Genomic DNA, 21,511 nt, shown 5'->3' on the forward strand with positions numbered 1-21,511 from the left:
CATTAGAAACAATTAATTTGAGCTCTGAAGATGGACTACGTAGACATACTTCCAGTATTTGAAACACATTTCCTTTTTTCTAGTCTAATCATCTCATGATGAAGGATGGTTCCAATGTGGTAGGTAATAATTCTGAATGAGAATACGGATGCCCGTACAATTAAATTGATGCTTCCACTGCCAGAACCTTGCATAGACATGGAAATCATTTCATGCACTGGCGACCCAAACAAACATAAACAGGATTCCCTTGTGGTTCTATTGAAGTCAGGTCGCCTGTATATTTATGATGATTTTACAATTGAACAGTATCTATTACAATGTCAATCAAGGTCACCACCATCAATTCCAAGGGAGGTTCCAGTAAAACTGCCTTTTGTTGATTCAAGCATAACCGTGGCAAAATATATTACAGATAACAGAAATCTTTTAAGCTCTCTGAATGAGGTATTATAATCATAACCTCTGACTACTGAATGCATTACTGTTGAGTTATATGCTTGAAACTGTCCTGGAAATGTAATTGTATGATTTTCTCAACATGTAGGATTATGTTTCAATGGCAAAAGATTTTCCACAGCTTCTTCCAACTGATATGAAAGGAAATGATAGGCATCACTTAAGTTCTTCACACTTCAGTGGGTTTGAAAAGATTAGAAACTTGTATATAACAGGGCATTGCAATGGATCTATAAATTTTTGGGATTTGTCATGTCCCTTTCTGCTTCCAATTGCATCAATAAAGCAACAGGTAATTTCCCTTGGTAATCCTGTGATTATGTTTCATACAGGTTGCATAATATCCAGTGTTTTTTATAGTTAGGACTTTTAAGAACATGGCTATTCTGGTTTAATTTTAATAATGCAGAGTGAAGATGAACATTCTTTGAGTGGAATTCCTGTGACAGCACTGTATTTTGATAGCACCTCTTGGGTTCTTGTTTCTGGAGATCAGAATGGAGTGGTGAAGTACTTGCTGAATTTTATGTAATATGATCAATTTCTGTGTAGATCAAGCTAATTATTTTCTGCTTCATTGTTTATCTTCTCTGCAGGTTCGCATCTTCAAATTGAAACCCAAGCATTTTTCTACAGAGACCAATATCTTATCTCTACAAGGTACATCAATGCATGATTCTTTTCTTCTAATCATTAAGATAAATATGTTCTTAAATTTCAAGAAAGAAATTACCTAGATTTATTTTTGCAATAGATTGTTAGTTTGGAAGGCATCATGACATTACCAATACATGCAATTGCATTCATCAAGTTTTTGCTGTCTTTAACTACCTAACAGTGCATAGGGATTACTATGACCTGAAAGGATGATAAATTTTACATCATTTCTGGTGACGCTTCAACAAAAGCTAAAATTAAAGGGAGAAAGTTTCAATTTCTTGATTCAGTTTGTTTAGGTCATAAGCTTTTATTTCTATTTTGATTATCTCAAGCTTAGAAGCACAAAAAACTTTCAGATATGATAAGGGCATGAACTATGTAAGATAAGCATAAAATGCAAGAAATATAAGAGGAAATCTTTCATGAAATGATGATAATAAAAGGAGGAACTGAAAACATTATATTTTTCCATGCCATGGTTTATTTTGTTTTGAAAAGATACATATTCTAAAATTTCATAAACTACTCTTTTTTTCCAAGAACCATATATTAATTTTCTCATAATTAAAATCTACACTGATAAAAGTCTGAAAATATCTTTTAAAAACAAAAATCAAGAAACTCTTCACCATTTCACTTTCTGCGTGAATTTTTTTTTCCATTTGAAAAAGGTAACACCATACAACAAATTACCGCATCAAAATGGTTTTTTGGAAGGCGAAGCATATGAAGATTAATACTTATGAGATGCTCCATTGAAAATATACATGTAGAATCGTATCTCCTCATGCACACATTACATGCAAGGTGAGTATACTACAATCAACCATCTTTTCCTCATGAGTCTTCTTCAAACTTTGCAACAACATTTTGCCTTTTTCATGTCACAATGGCACCCTTTGAATGTGGTTTCGTACTTAGAGGATTATTTGAGCTAGTGCTTTCTTTATCCCAATTAAGAGGGAGAAGACTTTTGCAGCATTGTACTAGAGAAAACCCTATTATGGAGCATATGAGATGAAGATATCACTAACTTATTATCCAACAAATCTTTAGACTAGACTTTTTTCTGATAGGTAACTAATGATTTCGCTAATGTACCTGCATCTAGGATTCCAGATATATGAGGATATACATCAAATACAAGAAAAATAATCAACCAACCCTCATCAATGCAAAATATGCATCACTGTATGACAATCTCATCTTATTGACTCTTGGTAGCTTTGTTTTTGATAGGCAAGTATATGAAATACAATTACACTATCAAGGTTGCTAAGTATATTGATAATATAGGAATTGTGAGGCTTGTGCATTGATGATGTTTTGTCAAGGGATGCAAGTGGCTTCCCTGCATTGATTTCATTAGGCTTTATTTTGAAGGGTGTTCAACTGGTAATCCTAGCCCAAAACATGATCGTTTATTCCTGTTTCTCTTTTTTATTATTTATGAAATCTTGTCAGTTATTCCTCCAAAAAACATAGATTTTTAGTTTATGAATATCATTTTATATTAGTTTATTGGTGTTTTCAACTTTTTGCCAAATTCAACTACTTTATTTATCAGTAACAATCAATTTTTTATTAATATATGAACAAATATACAAATTTACAAAATGAGAAAAGTATACCAGTACAAAGTATCTACCCCAAATTTCTTACATCAAGTCCCACTTGGAACCTAACTGCAAAACAATTCAGTTCAATTTACCCCTTGACTTGCTAATCCATCAGCTATATTGTTAGCAGATCTAGGAACCCACTGAAAAGTAAAATTCAATTTTTCTGCTTGTGGCTTGAATTTCCTTAAGATATATATATACTTCCATATTGCTTGTACATGATTTCTTAATCATCTCACAACAACCATTGAGTCTCCTTCCACAATTACCTGTAGAGACAGTGAAATCTAGCCGTAGGGCTATTTTTGTACTTTTCTTTGCTGTATATCTATTCTTTGTATTATCTCTCTCCTGTACATTAAGGGCAGATCTGTCCTTTTACAACTTAATATATATATTTTAGGGTGTCGACTGACAAGGTGTGACACCCACCATTCGGTTGTGCTCTTTCCTTCTGTCTCTCTCTTTCTCTGACTTTCAAACTGACTCTGACATGGTATTAGAGCAGGTCATGACCTGAACTTCACTCAACACCTCGGCTACTACTGATTCAATAACTCCATAACAGTATTTGGAAGTTCTTGAGTATCTTATTTTCTTCTCTTCTTGGATCGGCTACATATCTGAACTCTACAGATCTGTTTTCTGGACTGTTGCGCTACTGGGTTCAATCTTTTTTTTATATCTCCCTATAGAGACATCAGATCAGCCTAAAAATTTAGATCTGGTGTCGCCCAGAGCAAATCTATTGAACCTCTTTGGTTTGGTTTGGATCAGTTTCGCCTTTGAGGGGTTTTGATCCACTTTTCAGTTCAGCAGAACTCTACAATTGCCTTTTTTGGACATCCCGAAAGGTATCCTTCTTTTCTTCTTTGGTTTGAATTTCATTTGGTTTCTAGAAGTGTGTGTTGTTGCCCTTTGTCATTCGATGGCATCAGAAAGGATGGATGTTCTTCCTATTAAGTTCAACGGTACGAACTACGCACTATGGAAGTTCAATTTCCAGTTCCATGTCGAAGCTAAGGGTCATTGGGGGTACCTAGATGGATCTGTGTCTAAACCTGATGACTCTGACATCAAGGGACCTAATCAGTGGAAGATCAACAACACAAAAGTTGCGTCATGGATTCTAGGCTTAGTTGAAACTGATATTGCTATCCCTATGAGAGGGTATAGGATAGCCTATGGGATGTTTCAATACCTTGAAAAAGCTTATCAATAGTCGAATACCTCTAGACAATATCAAATAGAATAGGGAGATAGAAAGGTCCAGGAGTACTATGCCAGGTTCATTAACCTTTGGATAGAGTATGAGTTAGTTCACATGGGAGATGATCCTTCGGGCTGTTGTGTTAAATACATGAAGGAACACTTCAATAGGAGAAAAATTATGCATTTCCTAATGCACCTAAGGCCAGAATTTGAAGTCGTCCGTTCTAATATCCTAAGCCGAGGAACACTTCCTGACTTAGATATTATTCTTGGGGAGATTTTGAGGGCAGAAACTAGATTGACTACTCAAACTACACTAGATGGAAGGAAGGATTCCAACATTGATGTTGTCTTCTTGGCAACTAAACCAAAGGGGAATAAGGATTTCTCTAAGATACAGTGTTATGAATGAAAGGAGTATAGGCATGTTGTCTTCCATTGTAAGAAGAAAAACAGATGCACCTATTGCAAGTAGGGCAATCACATCATCACTAAATGTCCTACCCGGCCGCAGAAAAGGTAGTGGTCCAAATCAGAAGAAAGGGAACTACAAGGCCTATCAGACTGTTCTAGATGGTTCAGATGCCTCCTCCTCTATCACTTCTGTAGATGGACAAAATGACACCTCCAACGGTATGTTTGAAGAAAGAATTTGACAGCTCATGTTCTCGGTCATCTCGTCAGAGTTTTCTGCTATCGGTCTGTCTGGTAAGTCACCGACCTATTGCCCTTCACCGAACCACCTCTAGTATATAGACTCAAGAGCCTCTAACCACATGACAGGGGCTACTCTTGATCAGTATCCCAAACCCCATCTTCCCAATAGACATATTATTATTGCAAATGGTGAGAAACTTGGCATACTTGGTTGTGATGATTTGTACTTATCTACCTCTAAATCATCTCCGTTTCATTTATCCAAAACTCTATTTGTACCTTAACTCACCACCAATTTGATTTCTGTTGGCCAACTTGTAGAGGAAGGTAATAATGTCTCATTTACTTCTGATGGTTGCTTGATACAGGACCGGCAAACTGGGGAGGTGAAGGGGAAGGGGCGTAGACCAGGAAGACTCTTTTCCTTAGAGTTTGAGAAGAATAAGACTGATTCTACTTCTACTTCTTGTTTTCTTTCTATAACTTCTTGTTATGGATCTTTTAATTGTAATAATGATTGGCATTTGTGGCATAGACGCCTTGGCCATCCTTTTTCTAAGAAACTTGATCAGTTATTTGCTTCTGATAGATTACCTATTTTTGCTATTTCTTTTAAGAATGTGCATAAAGATTGCATTACTTGTGGTTTATGTAAGAGTCATATTTTACCCTTTCCTTCTTATTCTGAGCACGCAATCGTTCCCTTTCATTTAATACATAGTGATGTCTGGTCATCTCCAGTTGTTTCACAGCTGGGATATAAGTATTTTGTAACCTTCATTGATGATTGCACTCATTTTACTTGGGCTTATTTTCTTCGAAAGAAATCTGAAGTGTACACTGTCTTTTAAACACTTTCACGCTTATGTAATTACCCAATTTAATGCTCGAATCTGTGTGCTAAGATCGGATTCAGGGGGAGAATATATTGATGGGGATTTTCAAAACTAACTGAAACAACATGGAATTCAACCCCCAAAATCTTGTTCGGGCACCCCACAACAAAACGGGGTAGCAGAAAGGAAGAATGGGCACATCTTGAGTGTAGTCAGAACCCTTTTACAGGATTCCCATGTACCCTCTTGGTTTTGGGTGGAGGCAACCAACACTGTTGTGTATCTCATAAATCGTCTTCCGCCATCTGTTTTGAATAACTCCTCTCCTTTTCAATCTCTTTTTCACAAACCTCCAGACCTATCCATGCTCAGGGTTTTTGGTTGTGTTTGTTTTGTCCACCTTCCACCCCATGAATGCACAAAGTTAACTACACAAGCAGCTTTGTGTGACTTCATGGGATACAGTTCTAAACATAAGGGGATTCTTTGCTATGATCCCTTGGTTCCTCGCCTTCGAATCTCTCGTAATGTAGTTTTTCTTGAAAGTGTGTCCTTTTTTGAACATATTGTGAAATTCCCAGCTACTTCTATTTCCTTGTTGCACAGTTTTGATTCTACAGGCACCTCAGATATTCCATTGTCACCTCCACAGCAGCTTCAGACATACTTTAGGAAGAAACGGCCTTCTTCAATCTCCATCCCCCCCTCTGCTCTGCCTCCAGTTGCTGATTCGATCACTCCAACTCCCTCAGTAAGTGTACCTGACCTTCCTCCTAAACCCACTTTACGCCATTCCACTAGAATCTCTCGACCACCTAACCGTTATGGTTATTTACCAGACAATAGCTCATTTTCTATTGTTTTATCTACAACAGACATTCTTAGATCTTACCAGCAGGCCATAGCAAAACCATACTAGAAAGATGCCATGGATTCTGAGATTCGAGCCCTTCTTGAGAATGACACCTGGGACCTAATTCAAGTTCCACCAGAAGCCTCTCTCATAGGAAGTCAATGGGTCTATTCTGTGAAACTAAAATCTGATTGGAGCCTAGACAGATATAAAGCTAGACTTGTTACACAAGGATACAAACAGGAATATGGAATAGGCTATGAGGAGACCTTTGCTCCTATAGCTAAAATGACTATTGTACGTCTTCTGATGGCCATATCTGCAGCCAAACAGTGGACAATCCATCAGATGGATGTCAAGAATGCTTTTCTTCATGGGGAGTTAAAAGAGACAGTCTATATGAAGCCCCCTCCAGGATACTATATAGATCCGCAACTTGTTTGTCGTCTGAAGAAGTCACTCTATGGCCTAAAGCAAGCCCCTAGGGCATGGTTTGAAAAGTTCAGATCCGTCATCACCGATGTTGGCTTTACCCAAAGTCCTTCTGATTATTCCTTTTTCATCTTAAGGAGGAAGCAGGGAGTAACAATGTTACTCCTCTATGTTGATGATATACTCATTACAAGGGATGATACAAAAGGAATTTTTAGGCTACAACAGTTACTTAGTGAATCCTTCAAGATGAAGGACTTGGGGCCTTTTTCTTGGGCCTGGAAGTGAGCAGAAATTCTCGAGGCTACTTTGTTAATCAACAGAAGTATGCAGCTGACCTGGTTAAACTGGAAAATCTTAGCGACTCTAAGATTGTGGACACTCCACTAGAACCGAACCTGAAACTCAGCAAAGATGATAGGTCTCCCCTTAAAGATCCTACCCTTTATCGTCAGCTAGTGGAAAGTTTAATCTATCTCACCATGACTCGGCCAAACATATCTTGTGCAGTTTAGATAATAAGTCAGTTTGTTTCTTCTCTGAGACAACCACATTTATCTGCAGTTCATTGGATTATAAGATATGTGCGAGGCACACTGTCACATGGGATATTCTTCTCCTCATCATCTCCCATTCATCTTATGGCCTATGCGGATGCTAATTGGGCTGGATGCCCTGACACCCGACGGTCCACTACTGACTAGTGTGTCTTCCTAGGCAACTCCCTTATCTCCTGGAAGTGCAAGAAACAAGCTACTGTGTCCAAATCTTCCACTAAAGCTGATATAAGGCTATGTCTTCTATGTGTAGTGAGATCATATGGCTTCGGGCCCTTCTATTTGAAATACTAAATGAGCCTTCATTGTTTGTTCCTCTTTATGCAGACAATATCAGTGCAATAAAAATTGCATCCAACCCCATCTTCCATGAGAGCACCAAACACAGAGAAGTTGATTGCCACTTCATTTGCAATCTCCTTCTTGAGGGTACCATATCTCTTACTCATGTCTCTTTCGGGCTTGGCATCTATTTCTCATGGACAAACTGATGCTATTCTTGTACTTTTACTTTTCTTTGTTGTATATCTATTCTTTGTATTATCTCTCTTCTGTACATTAAGGGTAGATTTGTCATTTTACAACTTAATAGAACTATATCTTTTAGGGTGTCGAATGACAAGGTGTCACACGCACCATTCAGCTGTTCTCTCTCCTTCTGTCTCTCTCTTTCTCTGACTTTTGAACTGCCTTTGGCATTACCCCACCGTAGCTTAATTCTTCCCTAATTTCAGTCCATGTAAAACTGCCAATATCTCTGCCCTTTTTGAGTCACCAAAAACGATATATCCTGAAAACAGTGCCATTTTTTACCCATCATCCCATCTGAACACCCCTCCAATTCCTGAGGGTCCTAGACCCCCGCATGTTAAAGTATTTAGTATCCTTTCAGTATCCAGTGTCATATTGGGCATGTAGTCATTGTAGTGTGCAACACCAGTGCGCTAGGCATGTATAAGTTTCCTAATACTGGTATCATAGGTCCTAACATTTGGACATTGTCATCACATTTTTCATGGCATATCATAGGCCCTAGAATGTATAAACCATCGACAGCACCTGTAAGAAGAAGTGATCTGTTGCAGGTTGAAGGGGCTAGAAGGGCTAGGTGTAGACCAAAAAGGACATGGATTGAAGTAGTAATAAGTGATTTAAGTGATCATATTTTAACAATGCATATGGAATTAAACAGAATAGAATGGCAAAACAAGATTTATATAGCAGACCCCATATAGTTGAAATAAGGCTTGGATGACCATCATCACGAAGAGATGAACTGTTATGCATTTTCTGCCAAATATTTCCACCCATTATGCAGAGCTAACTTCTATTCCTAGTCATGCCTATTCAATTCTATATGTTAACCATATGACATGTTTACTATAATAATGACATGGTACATTTTCTAGCTATATTTTGGTGCATTATATCACCATGCATGCTGACACTCAAAAATCATATGATATGATGATTCTGATTTCTTAACTTCTTTTCTAGAACACTTTGCCATATGGCATGCTTGTTTGAAAACTTCTCGGTGTTGATTAGCTTAAACTTCACTTATGCTTCATGTTTGTGAAAAAATCTCTTTTGTTTTCTAATTTACCATCTATTATCCTCTTTTCTACCCTAAAATGATAGAAATTGTCTACTTGTGCATCTTTTCTGCCAGTTTCTCCTGAAGAGAAGGATCTTTTTAATCATAGTTAGCATATTTGAAAATCAACCAGGCTAGTGAAACACTTGGCCAACATTTCTTTTCTTTTTGTTCTTTCACAGGAAGTACAAAAAAGGGAAGCAGTCAAATAATCCTTAGTGTTAAACTCATTAAGATTAATAGAGCTGTGCTTTCTATCAACACAGACTGCAGTTCAAGATATCTTGCTGTTGGTTCTGACCAGGGATATGTAAGTTTTATTTGTTTAATATGTTGAATTGTAGTATTTATTGGTACACTATTTTTGTCAATTAGATTTGGATGATATCAGAGTTGAGAAGAGTCATAAACTATTTGGGGTTGGAAGGATAATAAGCACATCCTCACTTCTTAGAAAATTGTCTAGTTGACTTTTTGCATACTTACTTGAGGCCAGCTCTGGACTCAACAAACGGTCCCATCCTCATTCTTAGTGCATCTGAGGTTTATTGATCACAAATGGTTGACACTGAACAAATGTCTGATCTATTTTGAGATACATCATAAGTTTATGGTCCTGTGAACCTAGAAAACGATATTTTTATTCTAAATGATTTTATTAAATCATATTATGGATAGTCCTTTAACAAATATAGGCTCTTTTTCTTTCATTTGTCAGAATATCTATTGAGGCTTTTTACAATGGAGGACTCAAGATAAAATTCTAATTTCTTTTTTATGCTTCTTCCAGATTTCACTCATTGACATGGAAGGGCTCACTGTATTATTCGAAAAACACATTGCAAGTGAATTCAGTAATGATGTCATCTCTCTAGAGTTTAATGCATGCAGATTCCATGGTTTTGAGAAGAATGTGTTATTTGTGGCAACAAAAGACTCATCAATTTTGGCTCTTGAGAGTGACAGTGGGAACACTTTGAGCACTAGTATGGTCCACCCTAAGAAACCCTCCAGAGCTCTTTTCATGAAGACATTGGGTAATGGCACTCCTTACCATCCTCAGGTTGTAATAATGCCTTTTTTCCTTCTGGACTTCAATAGAATAAGGAGGCCAACAGCTTCTCCATTCTGTACAATTTTACATGTTTAAGCAAATGAGTGGACCCTACCCCTACCCTTATTTACTTGTATTAAACAATCTGCCCGACCAAAAGAATTGTCTATAATGTGCACAGGTGGACAGGATATGTCAGACAATATGGAATTATGGAAAGCAAATTCTGTCGAGGATAGTAGATCCAAGCAATCACTGCTACTATTTTGTTCCGAGAAATCTGTATATCTATATTCTTTAATGCATGTGGTTCAGGTAACCTCTCATATACAAGCACTTCATAGTGAAACTTTAACTGCTTTACCTGAAAAGAATGACATATTTTGGAAACTTTATCTGAAAATACCATATTTCTTCCACTTCTTACTATCTCAGGGAGTTAAGAAGGTGTACCAAAAGAAAAAATTTCATGAAAGTTGTTGCTTTGCATCAACATTATGCACCCCTCAGTTTGATAGTGGCCTAATTCTCCTATTCACAAGTGGTAAAATTGAAATAAGGTGATAACTTTTCTCTTTTTAGCATTTCTTTAAATTTTCTGTATTGAACATTGATATGCTGCTCATCAATTTATGCCACAAATTTAACAATGTAATCATGTTTAGGAGAGACCAACATTGTATTCTAAACAAGTCTGCTTTGACTCCATCACGAGCCATTCTCCTTGGGAGTTGGGAGTCAGCAAGGACTTGGTTTAATTGCAATATAACCCACTGTCTTTTTAACTCCGTTTTAATTTATTAACTCAGTCAACTAATAAGATGGACTAGATGATAACTTTTTCTGTTTTTAGCATTTCTTTAAATTTTCTGTATTGAACATCGATATGCTGCTCATCAATTTATGCCACATAGTTAGCAATGTAATCACGTTTAGGAGAGACCAACATGATATTCTAAACAAGTCCGCTTTGACTCCATCACGAGCCATTCTCCTTGGGAGTTGGGAGTCAGCAAGGACTTGGTTTAATTGCAATATAACCCACTGTCTTTTTAACTCCGTTTTAATTTATTAACTCAGTCAACTATTAAGATGGACTAGATGATAATGCATCCTAGAATTCTCACAAATCAGCACACAGTAGAAGGTAGAACCAATTACAGCAATCAAAATAAGAAAAAATAAGAGATAAAAAAAATAAAATATTCTCAATACTAAACAAATATGGAGAATGGAAGAAAGAACTATCAAACTCTTATTATTGAACTAGAACTAACAACAATAGAATAAGATGAACAGTGTGTGAACAGTGATTATGAGCTTTACAGCCTCATAAACCCTATAAAACATCAAAATTAACTTCCTAAACTACCGTTGATTGTTGGAAACTACTAAAAGACATCAGAGATTAAGTCTCTTTAATACATGGGGATATCATCAACCTCCTTTTTTGTTTTCTTGTTTTCTAGAAGGGAAAATCTATGATGCAGAAATGATATGATATGGAAAGAGTTTTGACCAATCAAAACCCACCCATGAATTTTGATAAATAACACCTTATTTGCTACCACGTTTATGATTTCAGTTTATTGGTCAGTTGTTTTTCCCATTTCATATCTTTTCCACATCATAGTCGAACCCTTTCTAGAAATATAGCCTAACTAAATCAAGCTTGTCATCAAGAAAGGATTTTGGGTACATTCCATTGTTGATAAACAGGACGCATCCTAAGTGAAGCAAAGGAGCCATTCTTTCTATGCAAAATCCAAAACGTGGGGTGTTTTTGTCTTTTAAAACATGTTCCTTTTATCTCATCATTAGGGGTATGCCCAAATCATCCCCAAAAAGGAAAATATTTAACCTAGTTCCAATAAGGGAACAAAATGGCATAGATGGTTCCATGAATCTTAAATATTTTTTTACTTTACATATATCCTTTTATGCTTTCCTTATTTGGTTTTGCACTTTATGGTAACTCAACTTGGCAGAATGTTGACCAAGTTGAGTTTTCAAGTTAGAAAAACTGAGTCTGGGGTTAGTTGATCCCTGAGGAATAATATTCTTTACATGTAAGGTGTGCTTTGCCTATTTTCAAGAAGTGGAAACTCTACAAGCCTCTAAGATTGAAGCATAAAGTGATTAAGTGAAATATTTTCAACTAAAAATTAATCAAAAAAACAAATGCTTTCAAGTAAATATTTTAGAACTTCATAGTAACACTCTCTAGCCTCGTTTTTTATGTGGGGTCTTGGCCCATTTTTATGTGATTAATACAAATATTACTTCTAACTTGCCCCAAAAAAAAAGCAATTCTAACATCAAACTGGGTTTTAGAATGCTATATAGAGCCCCTTAGTGGTGTCTTGGACTGCATCTGTAAAAGGTTTCCAAACCAGGGTGTTTGGAGCCCATCTGAGCTCTAGAAGCCTTCTTGAGGTGCAATGTAATCTGGGCCTTGGACCTAGTTTTGGCTTCTTAATAGGGGCCTGTTTGTATCCTATTTCCATTTCTTAATAAAGTTACCTTACCTTTTTCAATATATATATTGCCCCTTGGTGCGGTATAGCGCCCCATAAAGTTCTCACTCAAATAGTCAATATCTGAATCTTCACCCATGATTCACCAACTTGATGGATTTTCTAGAAACAGTAAAGAAAAGCCTTACTAAAAACGTCCCCTTGACCATTTAACTAACATAACCCCCCATTTGACAAAGAGCCACCTCAAACATTGGCCGACATGCATGCTTTGTTTGCAGAACTTCAAACTTGCTCTGACATTAGGCATCCTCCAACCTTCCATCATCTTCTTTCACATATCATAATTTGTATCATTTGTACATGGAAACCTGAGAAAATGAAGGATTCTTGTTCACAATTCTCAGATTAATGTAAATCATTAAGATTAGGTAAAGATCAATTGCCATAAATAGGTTAGGAATCCCTAAAATATCGTAACATGTAGAAAGCCTATCCTGCAATATTTAGTAGTCATTTTTTTCCACAACAAAGATTATTTACTACTGATTTTATATTTAAGTCATAACTTTCTAAAATTGTGGAATTAGTTAATAAACCTTTAATGAATCACTAGAAGAAGTATAATTGCACATTTAAGGCTAAAAGCATGGCAAGAAATTGTATAAATCAAATAGAGAAGATTAAAAGACTTAAATGGAAATAGGATACAAATTTTTCTCTCTGACCATGCTCTTCAATTTTGTATAAATACAAATCTTTGCTTTGTATAAATCAAAGCAATTGGAGACATTTCACAAAATATTGTCAATATTGTGAACCATGCTCTTCAATTTTGTGATTGTATTTAATTTTACATGTTGCACTTTATTTTTAATTCATTTATTAGATATCTTTTTGAGAATTCTATTTGCGGAAATCCAGGTCCCTTCCAGAATTATATCTTCTAAAGGAAACCTCAATACGGGGTTTTACATTATCAAATTCAAAGCCAAACTCAAGTTCTAATAGTTCAATTTCAATATGCTCTTCATCTAGTGGAGAACTTGTTCTGGTAAAATTGGTGTGATATATACTCTTTTTCTTGAAGCTTTCTTCTTTAGGCTTCATCTTGATAAATAAATTTCCCTTTTGGGAACAGGTGAATGCAGACCAGGAAGTCTTCTTTGTCTCAATTTTCCAGCAGAAGGAGATCTATAGGTACACCTATATGCTTGAAATGGTTGCATATGGTTTTTCTTCTTTTTTATATGTTACATATGTCCACACTCATCCTTCATAGCATTATCCATTGGATATATCTGTTCAAACAATTTTTTTAGGTATGGGTTCATCAAGATTAGACGTATCTTTTAGAAGACCTTGGTTATTTTTCTTGTATCAAACTAGCCTAGAAATACAAAACCTAATATGCCAGCTTGTAAGGAGAACAAACAGCAAAAAATTGATTCAAGAAAGATATGGACAAGAAATTATTGGAATAAAGGAGAAAATAAAATTAACAGGCTTGATACATACTAGGGAAAAATGAGGAAAAGTTCTAAAAAATGTTTCAAAATACCAACTACTTTTCCTTGTTACAAAACACAGACATACAGAAACCAATTCACAAAGTTTTCCCCCCTGAACAATAAGGAACTTTTTAAGACAATCTGCAATGAAGTAGAGGACTTACATTCTCTTCAATTATTCTACCACAAGATACACCAGTTGAATTGCTGACCCCCTAAGGTGATTCACTGTCAAAAAACTGAAAAGGCTGGCATGAGTAAAAGCTTCCTCTAGGCAATTTGGACCGTAGTCTCTAGATCCAGTTGCAAGGACTTCCATAATGGATGAACTGTCAGCACTGTATTGTCAAACATGGTTTGAATTCTTAAATTCCATGGATTTCTTGAGGGATATTTTACACAATATTGTCATTTTTGTTCTTGCTTATTTGAAAATTGAAATAAGTGCTATTTTCACAAAGAGCATAAAAAAAAATTTAACTTTTAGACTGATTCTCTTTAAGTATGCAATGTCAGGATTCAGAAAACATATACTTTTCTATAGACATTCCCACAAGTTTCCTTTTTATAGTCTTGCCGAGTTAGACTCCAAGGCAAACGTGTCAGGTTCTGATACCCATGTCTGTTTCCATGCAACATTGACCAAGGCATCTATGCATAAAGAGGCTAAAACTTTTCACATAGTGTTCTATGGACTTGATCATAAAGTATATGAATATGATTAAGAAAAGGGGATGCAATGGTTGAAATGAATGATTTGAGGTAAATCATTCACAAACTCACTAAGCATAAAGCAGCATTACGATGTGCACAATTTGCTTCAATTATTGGCAATGTTTTGAAACCTTGACAAGTGGTTTATCTAGCCAGTGGTCACGCTGGTGCTAATGTATTCTAAACCTTCTGTATTTGTTAATTTCAAAATAAAAATGAAATACTTAGCTTTAGGTCTGACTTACATTTTCAATTTGGTTTAAATGAATATTTGGGGTCTGAAATAGCAGATCACATAATGCCCAGTTTCTTGATCAGCTGCCAATTCGCATTGCATCTGTTTGGGAACAGAGTAATTAACTTATTGAGGAGAATCTAATATTTAGTTGCATCGTGCTTAACTATATTGCTTTTCTGCATTATTGTGTATAAAGATATATTAATCCAGTAGACCTTTCTTTAAAAGTAGATTAATAACAATAACAACAGCAATAGTAAAAGTAAAAGTACTACCAAATATAGTGCTCCCACTTCTGCTGATGATGATATAAAGGAGACCAATCAAAAAAATAGTGGTGAACTAGGAAGGTAAGTATAAGAAGAAAGAAAAGTAAATATGTCCAATGGTTATATATGAAACTCAACCTACAAGCAAATGAAACTCAAAAAAATAACTTCATACTTTGACTCATATTAATGCCTGGGTTATAAATAAGCAGCAATTACAATGAGTACAAGTGGGTCCTACATGAAATAAAAAATAAATATGAGAGGGTAAAAAATCTAGGGTTGGACTACCTATTTAACCTATAAAACAACTCTAAATTTGACTAAAGCTGAACTGTAGACTATGCAGCCTTCAAATACTGCTTCATTTAAGCATTTGATCAAATGTCAACCTTTGATTTCTGGATAAGAATCCTTCAATTGAATAAAGCCCCACTGATAGCTATCCAATTTTAACAGAAATTAAGGGAGAGGACCACATTAATGACAATCCAGTGGCCAAATTTGAATATAGTATAACTTGAAATCTTCTGCTTGACCAATTTTCTTAATATTGAAAACCAAGCATACAAATTCACCTTGAAAGGATATTGTAGATTATTGATCTCTTCAATGGGAAAATTTGATTAAATCAAAAGTGGGATCCATTTTTATAATAGTGCTGCATGATTTATTTTTTTCCCTTCTTTTTCTGGTGTTCAGAAACATGGGTATGATAATTTACATTGTATTGATAATTCTAGAAGAAATAATAATCCATCAATAATGCAGTACTTTATCTTGTGCTGGCCATGATCAAGTAGTATTCTGTTTCTCCCTTTTAGGCTTTTGGACCCTATTAGTGAGGTTTACAAGAATGATGTGATGGATCTACATGATGACCCTGCCTCTGGATCTATAATCCGGAAAGAAAAGAAAAAGGTAGGTAGCATGTCAAAAATTGACCAGACTGTGCATTAACATTGTAACTTCTATGGACTAATACTTTTGCTGCAAATATTTGGAATTTAGGGCATATTCACTATTATTAAAGATATAAAAGGAAATAAAGCATCGCATAATCTATATGTGGAAGCTGAAGATTCCAGAGCAACTATTGAGGAATTGGCAGCCATATTTTCAACTGATAATTTTCTATTGACTTCTGAAAAGATGGAAGAAATTTCTACAAATGATGATGAAATTGAGTTAAATATAGGTAAGTTAGCCTCCAAACCACCACCCCTTACTATTGAATAAACTCAGGTGGGTTGACTTGTGGAGTATGTCGGAAAGTCATTGCCCACAAGTCTTGTAAGCACACGTTATCTTAGTACTTTGTATTCCTAACATCCAGTATTTTCTTTCTTTGAAGTTATACCCATTTTCAACATGTTTTCACGTTTTGATGGAACATTAATATTAGCTAGCTTTAGGGCATAACCTCAAGGTTTTGGCAACCTTTCAACTATCTTATTTAATCTTTTTCTTGATGATGGTTTAATGCAAGATGATATCAACCTTGAAGATCCAGATGAGAAACCCAGGGGGCATAACATGGTTGCATCTAATAAACAGAAATTGAGCAAAAAATTTCATGAAATTAAAGGTCAGACTTCAGTAAATGTTTAAGAGTCTTTATATCTGCATTCTCTAACTTTATCCTATGTTGATAAACTCAACTCAATTTGACTCTGCCTTAATTCCAAACGATTTGGGGTTAGTTTCATGAATTATTGAATTTTATGTTAATGTGAAAAATATTATTGGGTAAATCTATAACCTCACTATTTTGAAAGGTGGTCACTTGCTACTTAGCGGGAGTATCAGGTCACGTGGGGATTTGTCCACTGTTTCAGATTTCACGACCTCCCAGAACAAACAATCTAACAATTGGAAAGTTGAAAACATTGAATCTATTGCATTTTTTAACATGCCAAACAATCTGGAATAAGAGATCTAACTGCCATGTGTGCAAATTTGAGCATAGAGACATCTTTGATGGATCACATAGGGACTAATGCCAGCCCCAGATAGCTGGAACCAGCATTGGATAATGACATTTTCTTATCATGTACGTAGTAATACAACCTAGAGAACTTAAATTATTGATCTACCTTTTGAACATAGATTAGGAGGCATTACTTGGTGTAATGGTAAAACCTCAGGCTGTCAAGTGTCAAGCATGAGAATATGGATTCAAGTCTGAGAGAAGCCACTTTGTGCAAAAAAAAAAAAAAAAATGCCGAAGGTTAGGACCATATATGGTCCGCCCCTCCCAAGACCACAGGTAGCTGGGACTAACATTGGGTAATGGCTTTTTTGAACATAAGATTACTGAACCACTCTCCCTGCCCTGAAAACTTAAGAAACAGGGAAGCCTTTTGAACCTCTTCAGTATATGCTTAATTTTCTTTCTACCTTTTCAGACTCCCATGTTGCAATAGTTTCCAGTTTCTTCATGATACTTCACTCAAAGAAGAAAATTTTTCTGGGCCCAGTATTTCTTTGCTATGTTTGTATAACCAAAAAGAAAAAGAAAATTATCAGTATTTTTCAAATTTTGAATGCAAAATTGACAAACACCCAACATACAATTTCTTTTGAAAAACATTATAGTCCTTTCAATGAGACCAGAACATCGCTGAGTGGCAATAGATTTTATAGTTACACTTCATGTGAAACAATGTTGTCCTTCTGCAAATAGTTGAACAAGACTGACAATTTCAAATTATAGGTAAACTGAAACAAATAAAGGTCAGAAATGAAAAAACTTCATCAAAAGAGGAGCGTGAAGATGAGAAGGCCAGTGCAATTGATCAAATCAAGAATAAATATGGCTTCCCTTTGACTGGTGTAAGTAAACATTCATTTCCCCATTCTACTACCAACACATTATATTTAATAGAGACACAGTTCGTGTTGTTTAGGAAAAAAAAAAAGGAATTGAGCATTATCTGAATTGAGTTTCGCCATTTAACATATCAGTATGAGTTAGAGAAATTTTCATGAATTCCCTTTGACTGGTAAAACCTTTGGTGTGATGTGTTATATAAATGTATACAAAAGTAAAACCTTATTGTTCATTCATGTGCAAAGCTGCATGACACATGTAGTGAAATATATAATGCACACATCTATAGGCCTCACACCAAACAACTCGTGTGAGGCCACCTATAACCAGCCAGACAAGCATCAGGCTAATGATAAGTAGCTTTTTTACCACATAGGAGCACTTTCTATATTGTCACTTATCAAGTGGTGTATGCATGATTAAAATAGAACAAAAGTGGATTTAGAAGTATATTTGTTTCATCCTTCGGTGCAGGAATCATCAATTGCTAAAATGGCAGAAAACAAGCTTAGCAACAATTTGAGGAAGTTGCAGGTAACTCTTCCTCTCTTGGTAGTTCCTTCTTAATTTAGTTCTCTCTTGGCTGTCTGAAAACTATTATATCTTTCTAAGGTCCACGCTTAGTTTTTTAAACATCTTTCAACAACAAAAATTGGGTAAATGAGGCGATCAGTTTCTCTAGGCGGTCATCAACTACTCTGAACCTGAAGACACACCAAACGATGTTTAGTTGTGGGGCCATTTCGAGGAATTCTTTCTGGTTTTGCAAAACTGAAGTCTTTTTTGTCAATTTTTGAGTAATCACAGGGTCTATTATCAATTAACATGCATATGCATAAAAAATATGTTCATTGTTCCAAGGCTCTCAAATTCAGTGGCAGGAAACTCCTTTGCCCAGGCAATCAGGCATTATAATATTGTCTTCAGAGTTTGTAGATCTTCTATACACATTTATCTGTCTTGAATTATGTTCTCTCCATTATTTTCTAGAAGACAGACGTTCTTTTGGTTCTTCTGATTTAGAGGAAAGGAATGAAGAGGGAAAAAAGCGTAAATCTTTTTAATCTTCTTGAGTAGGGAATCAGCAAGCGGACTTCAGAGATGCAGGACACAGCTCAATCATACTCAGCGTTGGCAAAAGAGGTGCTGCAGATTGCAGAACAGAATAGGCGAAGCTTGTAAACCTTCTAGGCCCTGTGTTATATTTAACTTTGATTTAATAAGTGTGTGTTGTTTGTTTCCTTTTTTTTTTCCTTATACATTGTTCACTGTGATAAATAAGAACGCCAATTTCACCTGTAGAGGAGCCTTTTTCTTCCCTATTGTCATATAGACATACACTTTATTATTTCTAATTTTTTGAAATGGCCTAAGAAAGAACTATGTTAATGCTGAACTGTTCCATTCAAGGAGCATTGCTGCATTGGTGTTCCATAGATATAGTCCATTTTAAAACGTGCTCGTTTGTAATAGGAGAAGAGAGATTTTTCCAAAAAAAAAAAGATCTGATCAATCTATTGGTGGACTGTCAGATAGGCAAAGGCCAACCAAATTGACTCTGGATCTCCTGCCCACGAGAATTCTGTCCACGTCTATCCACAACACATTACCCCCCATGAATTGGGAACATCTCCCCTGCATAATATTATGCAGGAGGATTAGATCTTCACTATATGTGATTGTAATGTTATGTGGGTAAATGTGGGCAGAGTTTGTGTGGGCAGGAGATCCAGACTCAACCAGATATTGCTCTCTTCCAGTTCCAGAGGACCAGAACAGCAGAATTCCAGATGCATATGATCAAGAATTCGCATTGGCTCCCCCTGAGTAGACCCACACCGTGTCTGGATCTCCTGCCAATGAAATACGTTCCAACACCCAACATGATCTGACAACAAACATCTCATACATGACAGGTCCCAATTTATGGTGGGCCCTTTCATGGTGAGATGTGCATGTCGGATCATGTTGGTAGGGTGTTGGAGCATGTTTTGTTGGCAGGAGATCCCAATTCCCCCATACGTTCCCTGTAACACATTGCCACATCGGAAACATTTTTCTTATATGATTCAAGAATTCACATTGTCTCCCCCCATAGACTGGGCTCCACATGTGCCCCATGCGCCATGGCACATTCCAATTGTGCATTGGAGAACATCTCCCGTCGTAATGAACGCTGAGATGTGCTGCGGGGCACCTGTGTGATGCACTTAGTGAGGAGCCAATCCAAATTCATGATCCAATGCATATCCGCAAGCTTGCACTGATGCATCTTTTTCATTTTTGGCAATTTTCATTTCACTGTTCAATCCACTCCACAATTCTTAGTTCTACCGTACAGTTGATTAGGTGCCAACTCGGAACTGATGACAATGCATCAACGGGTATTAGTGTTTAGGTGGACGTGCTTTAAATTTTGAATTTTTGATTTGTTGTAGGTCTGTAGTGGGTGCTGTAGGCAGACCCAGGGGATACGGGTGGCAGCAAACGTACCAAGCCACCCATCAGTTGGTAGTTTCTTTGATACATCCCATTTGGTACTTACAGAATAACGTATCACTCCAACACATTCTTAAATTTTCAAAGGCTATGAGCCTATGAGAAGCCCAAAAGCATTTCAGCCTTCAAACGTGAAAATAACTTTTTAATCACCACCAAGCAAGGTTTTTAAAATCAAACGGGACAATGAACCATTCATGGTACAGTTCTCAAGTTCAACGGCCCATTTTGACAAAAGAAATAAAAAATAAAAAATATTCAAAAGCGGTGAACAGTTTGAACGGTTTGACTGCCTATGTCAGCCATTTGCTGACCAAATGGATGGTTTTGAGGTAAAATGGAATTATGACCAGTTCCCAATTTTTTTGGTCCAACCATCTGGTCCTATCTGGTTTTGAAAACCATGCCACTAAGAGTGATTTCTTGGAGGGCGATAGAAAATTCCAAATTGTCAACCATTTTACACCTATTAACAATATTTTTATGGTAAAATAAACAAAATCACCCATTAACAATATGATCTTCTAGTTTGTCTGATTTTAAATTCTAAGGAAAATGACGGTTCAGCCCAGGGTCAGAATTTGTAAGGCCAAAGTACTGTTGGGGTCGGTGCCAACTCGGAATTGATGCCAATTCAAAGGTGGATGTTGGTGCATAGAGTGTGGGTTGTTGACATTTTGAATGTTTATAGCTCTACAATGGAAATCAAAAATCTGCATTAGGCCTATCCATGCTTTTTTGTAAATTCTACCATGCCAAAAAGACATGATAGGGAGGAAATCTTCGATCAGTCAAATCACCCCGTGGATTTTGATTAATACCACCTTCCACCTATTGATCACCTCTTTTGTGAATTGTGACTAGACCTGTTCACGAGCCGAGCTTTGGGCTTGACTTACATTGTGTCGGGCTCGGGCTTTGGGTCAGGCCCCATTCAAAATTTGGCAAAAACCAACCTCAAGCCCAACCCATGAACAAGTCTAATTTGTGACACCAGTTGATTGGCTCTAGACCTGGCAAAAACCCAACCC

The 21,511-nt window shown here is 36.3% G+C and overlaps 1 protein-coding gene across 3 annotated transcripts in view; it reads left to right on the forward strand.

Moving 5' to 3' along the window:
• DAW1 (Transducin/WD40 repeat-like superfamily protein) overlaps window positions 1–19,299 on the forward strand; it is a 29,240-nt gene extending 9,941 nt beyond the window's left edge. Inside the window, exons 9-24 of one of the 3 annotated variants that reach the window (XM_088944338.1) lie at window positions 124–447; window positions 548–751; window positions 869–964; window positions 1,056–1,119; window positions 9,068–9,195; window positions 9,676–9,922; window positions 10,121–10,254; window positions 10,375–10,499; window positions 13,341–13,470; window positions 13,558–13,616; window positions 15,973–16,069; window positions 16,160–16,346; window positions 16,638–16,736; window positions 17,865–17,983; window positions 18,456–18,515; window positions 19,059–19,299. In XM_088944338.1, coding sequence (XP_088800464.1) covers window positions 124–447; window positions 548–751; window positions 869–964; window positions 1,056–1,119; window positions 9,068–9,195; window positions 9,676–9,922; window positions 10,121–10,254; window positions 10,375–10,499; window positions 13,341–13,470; window positions 13,558–13,616; window positions 15,973–16,069; window positions 16,160–16,346; window positions 16,638–16,736; window positions 17,865–17,983; window positions 18,456–18,515; window positions 19,059–19,163 — 2,178 coding nt within the window. In that variant the 3' untranslated portion in view covers window positions 19,164–19,299. The remainder of the gene's footprint in view (window positions 1–123; window positions 448–547; window positions 752–868; window positions 965–1,055; window positions 1,120–9,067; window positions 9,196–9,675; window positions 9,923–10,120; window positions 10,255–10,374; window positions 10,500–13,340; window positions 13,471–13,557; window positions 13,617–15,972; window positions 16,070–16,159; window positions 16,347–16,637; window positions 16,737–17,864; window positions 17,984–18,455; window positions 18,516–19,058) is intronic. The other 2 variants (XM_088944340.1, XM_088944341.1) reach the window with 2 other exon arrangements.
• The last annotated feature ends 2,212 nt before the right edge of the window (window positions 19,300–21,511 follow it).

The sequence above is a fragment of the Nelumbo lutea genome, chromosome 5 (assembly GCF_056320005.1).
Source record: "Nelumbo lutea isolate HS-2025 chromosome 5, American lotus-T2T, whole genome shotgun sequence".
Taxonomy (NCBI): domain Eukaryota; kingdom Viridiplantae; phylum Streptophyta; class Magnoliopsida; order Proteales; family Nelumbonaceae; genus Nelumbo; species Nelumbo lutea.